General features: G+C 37.0%; 2 protein-coding genes across 2 annotated transcripts; both read right to left on the bottom strand.

Annotated features, from left to right (window-relative positions):
* Positions 1-866: 866 nt before the first annotated feature.
* On the bottom strand, positions 867-1,745 carry LOC113350796. Its single transcript, XM_026594915.1, has one exon. The coding sequence runs from the start codon at positions 1,743-1,745 to the stop codon at positions 867-869; it is 879 nt and encodes a 292-aa protein (XP_026450700.1).
* Positions 1,746-1,862: 117 nt separating this feature from the next.
* Positions 1,863-3,216, bottom strand: LOC113350795 (protein FAR1-RELATED SEQUENCE 5-like). The gene is made up of 2 exons (XM_026594914.1): positions 3,094-3,216; positions 1,863-3,038 (listed from the first exon to the last, which is right to left on the bottom strand). Exons 1-2 carry the CDS (start codon positions 3,214-3,216, stop codon positions 1,863-1,865), a joined length of 1,299 nt encoding a protein of 432 aa, XP_026450699.1.
* Positions 3,217-6,567: the final 3,351 nt, after the last annotated feature.

Genomic DNA, 6,567 nt, shown 5'->3' with positions numbered 1-6,567 from the left:
ATTGGAGGCCGATATAATGGTTCATGTTCACGAACCCCATGCTGACTATCTTTGGAGATTCTTCTTCGGTAAAAACACGTCTTGTTGGTGCGTATGTAAAACTATCTTCATAGGAGATGGAATGAATAACGCAATGAAATGGTTGGCTAGTAGATAGCCACATATTGGAATTTTCATCCAATATTAACTTGTCAATGTAGTGTTTCCTATTAAACTCCGTTCAAATGCTTTGAACTCCTCGTTTAGCATCGCCTCCGTGTCATTTCTTTCGAATCTCATCATTGGCTTGTAGAAATCGTGGAAACCACGTAGTTCAAGCAAATACTTTTGCCTAACATAAGTAATTTGGTCGTCACCCATTCTTTTGCCTGCTCAAAAGGTCCAAGTTGATCTACGAACACATGGTAACCACAATTTCCGTCACCGTCAACATCGTCGGTGGACTTGACGTAGTTATGAATAAAATGTGGTAAAAAATGCATGTAATTTTTGTATATCGTGTAAGTAGGTCGGATATAATTACCTTCCTCATCTATAGGGGGTGATTTCATCAGACCTACATCTAAAAAGACCGTCTCTTTATCACCATCAAGGTTACTAACAACTCTTTGTGGGGTGATTAGCGATGGTTCGAACATCGGTGCTTTTCCTTTTACATCATTACCTCGGCTTCTCGCTAATTGCTTAATACCAACCGCACCACCAACTTTTCTTTGGACACTACTAGATTCTTTTGTTGTTGAACCTTGTTGGGATAAAATAACCGAGTCTTTAATTTTGACTCCATTATCAACTTTTCTTTTTGAACTTTCTTGGGATGCAACAACCACATTCTTCTTGCGGCCTTTTACCTTCATTTCACTAGCTCAGCTTGGTCCGCCTTTTTCCATTTCCTTTCGTTTAAGTTTGTACAATTCGTTCAACTTCTCAAAACCCGAAAGATCTCTTCGCATTGAAGGAGTCAATTGTGGACCTTCTTGAACCTTTCTCTTAGCTTCTTCCCTTTCCTGTTTATTTGTTATTTTGGTTGAAGGCCTACCCTTTCCCTGCCCCTTCTTAGGTTCTAAAGTATCTTCTCTAGTGAATGGACAGTTGAATTTCCGCAATTCATACAACCAAAGTTGTCTTTGCGCTGGTAGTAAAGAAGCATACTTCTCAAAAAGTTCCTTGTGTACCTTTGTATCGCAAAACACTTCCCCAAGACCTTGATTTGGTGATGGATCTTTAAATGTTAGTTGTTTCCAAAATGGATCTATATCTTCAATCGGAATCATCCTTGTGGGATAATTTGCTACCGCATGCCTACATGGGAGCTCCAAATCCGACTTAATGGGACAATTACATCTCATTCCTGGTGGAAAATTGTGTTCCTCCAAAGCCTCCACTTCCGTTATCATTTTTAGGATTTCCCATTGAGAAACATATAAACTTGTTCCCCGGATCCAAGGGCTATCCAGGTAGTCGGTAACCAGTCTAAATCGGATCTTTTCAAAATCCCCTTTAATTCTATCGAGATCACGCTTGAAATACTCAACCACAGCTTCAAAAACAACAATAAATCCACCATCACAACCATTTAACTTACTCTTGAACCGATAGTGAGCCGACTCCACCGTGCTTGTGACTTGATTGTCATAATGTCTATAACGGTTTACCCATGCACTAACAAACTTTTCTTTGTGGGGATCCAACAACTCGTTCTTCAAATATGTTATAACATCCGGGTAGGTTGACCATTTCTCCATTACAAAACGCACCCTTAGGAAATATAATGGTTCCGTGAGCGACCATATTAGTTGTTCCCAATCACCTTGAAATTCCTCCCAAAGCACCTCGGCTATCTTGTCATTGATCTCAAACTTTTATTTATCTTCTTGTTGTATCTCCAACGGTAGATTTTTAATCCTCTCTATCTTGGTCTTTTTTTCTGGCCATATAAACCTCTTGCAATTAGTTTGCACATTGTTCCATATATGAAACGTGCAAAGATGATGACGCGCGTAGAGGAAAACACGTGGTATGGCCCACATCAATGCTTGCTCCTTATCTGTAATCAACACTCGTGGAGTATAACCTTCTTGATACAATAGCTTCATCTTTTTCAATTCCCACATATAACTTTCCTTCGTCTCGTCTTTCAAGAAACAAAACACAACGGTAAATGTCGACTTGGTAGATGTTTTCCCAACAAAGTTCAATATCGGCATGTTGTACTTGTTAGTTTTATACGTGCAATACATAAAGAGAATTTGATGAAAGCATCTTTCCAATTGTACACATTCCGGATTGGCGATGAAAAGATATTCCACTTCCTTTTCTTCATTCTTTTCATAGGCGATAGAGTACTTTGCCTCCTCAAATAAAAACAATAATTGTTGCATAAGCAATCTCTCTTCCCATGACTCTTTTCTATTTTTTTCTCTTTCGTTATAGATAGTTGCCAATGAGGATGAGTTTGATGGGTTTAACACCTTCACGCCACTAAGAATATCAATAGGTCTTGTGCGTCTTTTACTCAACACGCGTACTAAATCCTTTTCTAAAGGGTTGAGCCTTGCCGAATAAGGATGGTTGATCAAACTCTCCGGAATAGGATGATTATGATAACCCGAGATGACTTTTTCCATATACCACATTTTCTTATCGTCGTTAAATTTAAATTTAAGCTTAAAAGGGCATCCGGTATTCTTCGTATTATATACTCCCTTCTTCCTCGCGGTTTTTGGTTTATACTCACTATCCTTTTTCCAGTGGCTCTCATACTTTCCACTACACTTGCAAACCATTTGAAAGCTGTTGAATATAACTTGTTTATTCTGGACTATGATGCACATCTTTTCCAGCCCTTGTGATCGAGCCCACTTCTTTGCATCTTCCTTATCTTTTAACTCATAGTTGTTTGCATAGTGAGTACTTGTGTCCTCGGAAACTTGCACAGGTTGGGGTTGATCTTCCATAACCTCATCTTGCTCTTCAATAACCACCTCTTGATCTTCCATAACCACCTCTTGATCTTCCACCGGAATGTACGGTACAATCTATAATAGAATGACATATGTCACATAATTATTCACAAAAGAAATTTAAACAAACAGAAACAGCTGGGTCTATGAGTGATATTCCATCCGTCAAGGAGTATAAGGCTGGGTCGACAAGTGATATTCCAGCCGTCAAATAGTATACGACTGGGTCGACAAGTGATATTCCAGCCGTCATAACATCAACGGCTGGGTCAAAAAGTATTATTCCTAACCGTAAACCGGTTCGTCCAGGAATTCCAAGACGTAAATTGCCCTGTAACTGGATGAGTCAGCTTACGGCATAAAAAACGAGCCGTAAAACCAGTTACGGATGGGTAACCCAACCGGCGTCGACAAAATTAAATAGCATTTAATATTTTCGGACAGGAAACCTAACCGCCGCCGATGGTATTAAATGATTGGAAAATTTCTTGTTTGGTCCTAAGCCCATAAGGTTATTTATAGTAGGGTCCAACCGGAATTTTTTTTTATCTAGAGGTCCAAAATTAATTGAAAACATTGAAATGACCATAATACCCTCTACTACCAAACGTGTGCGTATCTACACCCTTATTATATTGAGTACATATCCGCTGCACTGCTTACAAATTTGAGTACACATAGCTTATATACTTATAAATTCGAGTACATATCTTCTGCACTGTTAACTATCAAAATCAAGGGCAAGAAGCTTCACTCTATTAACTGGTTTTTCGTCCAAGTTTTACAAACCCAATCTTTGAATATTCGACCAATGTTTCCATGTTTATCTCAAGTTCTAAATCAATCTTTATCTGGAGTTGCCCGTATGTAGCATTTAAGAATCCTTTATATTAACTTGTCTTCTCTTCACTACCTTCTCTTGGCAGCAAAACGACTTCAAAATCAAACCAAACTCTCCAAAATTGAATAACCAATCTTTATTTCCTTCTCAACTTCGAGATCCCAGTCCTGATCTCCCTTGATCTTCATTCCAATCAATGACAGGCAACAACTCTTTCCCAACTGGTTTCTCGGTATTAATCTCTCACTCTGTCTTGTTGTTCTAAGCTTCTGGATCACGCCTTTCCTCCTCAAACACGACCACAAGAACCGTGACTAGCTGCTGGTCGACTTTGTTGGACAACGGTGAACTCTTGGCAGCAGCTCTTCGTATTTTGGTTGTAGACTGAGATGAAATGAGCGGAACTGGTCGAGTGTATTAGGATCTAGCTTTGTTGTTGCTGTGTATAAGACTGGCCCTTATCACAGCAGGTGGCTACCCCGATTAATAAGTGTGACTGCCTTGGATTCAAATCCATTAGCACCTAGCGTAGCCAAAATGATGAATTATGCCTCTTCTCCTCTTCTTTCATGTAACATGACTCCAAAATGCCTGCAAAATAAAACAAACGTAATATACAAAAATACAAGAGAAATAACTAAGAAAAGCATTAAAAATTGACATTCAAAAGATGTATTTAAGGCACTTATCACCCATTACCAATGAAAACTCTTAAGACGTGTAGGCGTTTAGCAAACCATACCAATTAACGAAGAGTAATAATCCTGCAAAATGTTTTCCAGTCTATAAATGATGTACTCAATTTCTTGATAGTACATCTGCACTCAATTTATTCGGTCCTTTCTTTTTCGAAGGCAACAAATAACTATTTCTTGACAGTACTTATACACCCAATTTATTGACAGTATACCTACACTCAGTTAATGTTTTACATCTACAAAAATCATCCTTGAATAAACTCAATTCATACTATATAATCCAAAAAAAAAAAATCGTTCTCGAACCGACACATAAACTGCTTAATAAGCCAATTCCATTACCAACCCAAAAAGATCATATAACCAATGGATAATGCTAAGAAACAAAATTCTTCCTTTCACACCATGACAGTGATTGCGTTACAAAACACAACTAATTCTATCTAAACCTATGTGTAATGCTAAGAAAGGCAAGTCTTCGTTTCACAACTATCAGTACATATTGGATGCACTCATATTTTCAGTGGATTTTAAACATAATAACACGGATTTAATGTTAAGAAAAATATGTACAGGATCCTATAAATGTCCCCATAATGAACAATACTTCACTTAGTCCAACTTGGGTAATTATAGAGTGAATATACTTAAAAATTGAAACTAAAATCGTTATGGGTTGTCCAGCGGATAGACTACGGTGCTGGTATACTAAGAGAAAAAGGTATAGCAAGGAGATAAACTGTTTATTAGTTTTTTTTTTGGTATTCCTCTATGCGAAAAAAGAAACTTAAGCAAGAGTCTTACGTAGTTGTGTTGATAAGGTGTACCAATCTCTGCTTGTAAAAATTACTTTATGCAACCATATCAACTAGCACGTCTTGTTGATCCCCCTGCTAAGTGACCAACTGAGATGATCAAAAAATGTATAAAAACTCCAAGCAGATTACTTGGTTATGCTTAGTGCAGAATAATAGTTATGGAGCAAAAAACCAACAGCTACTGTAATGTTCTATGAAGTGTAGACTGTGATTTTTACAGAGTGCAACATTTATACACTGATTTCTCGTCAGTGTAGCGTATATAAACTGAATTTTCAGCAGTGCAGCATATACGCACTGCCAAATTATACCAAATGAAGCTGCAAAAATCTTCTACAATACTTATCTGGGAATAATACAGTACATTCATTATGGACTCCATCAAACTCACTAAAAATGCATGAGAATGCAATACATGCATTACACACTCTCATCAAAACACACTAAAAATGCATGAGAATGCAGTACATACATTATGCACACCCATTAAAACACACTTCATACTAAACAAGATTACATAAACAAGAATATCGAAACACTTACATGTTTGCATTATATCGTCCCAAGAACTTCACCGGAGTTTGATCCTTCAGAGAAAGGACGCAACCATCAAGAAATTCAGGAAATCCCATTATACGCCACGGCCACCACGATCCATTCCTATGCCTAACCCGAACTAAACTACCAACAGACAAACAGTGGCAAAACTTTGAATAAAACAAAATCAAATGAACTAAAAAATCAACTGCATGTAAAGAAAAAGTGGCGAATCCATGAATATAGACGAATTAAAGCACATATTCAGTACTACACATACGTACTAATGGATCAACCCAAAAAAAAAAAACAGTTTGTATCAGTATTCCACATAATGATATAACTAAGAATAAAAACACTATGGATGAAACAACAACAAATGATATAACTAAGAATAAAACATAATCAAAAGCAGTTCGTATCAGTATGACACATATGTACTGCTGATTCATGAACTAAAAAACAAACCGCATGTAATGAATCTATCAAAAAAACATAATCGAGAGTCTTATTTTAGTATGAAAGATATGTACTTATGGATCAAACCACAACAAGTGATAAAACTAAGAATAAAACAAAATTAAAAGAAGTTCAAATTAGTATGCAACATATGTACTGCCGGATAATACCCGTGAAACAACAAACAAACATGATTTTGAGAAAATAAAGAAACGAAAATAACAAGATAATCAAATTGAAAGTTCAAATAA

The sequence above is a fragment of the Papaver somniferum genome, chromosome 2, assembly GCF_003573695.1.
Source record: "Papaver somniferum cultivar HN1 chromosome 2, ASM357369v1, whole genome shotgun sequence".
Lineage (NCBI taxonomy): Eukaryota > Viridiplantae > Streptophyta > Magnoliopsida > Ranunculales > Papaveraceae > Papaver > Papaver somniferum.
Note: the sequence above shows the minus strand (reverse complement) of the source record. Positions and strands in the feature narration are given on the sequence as shown.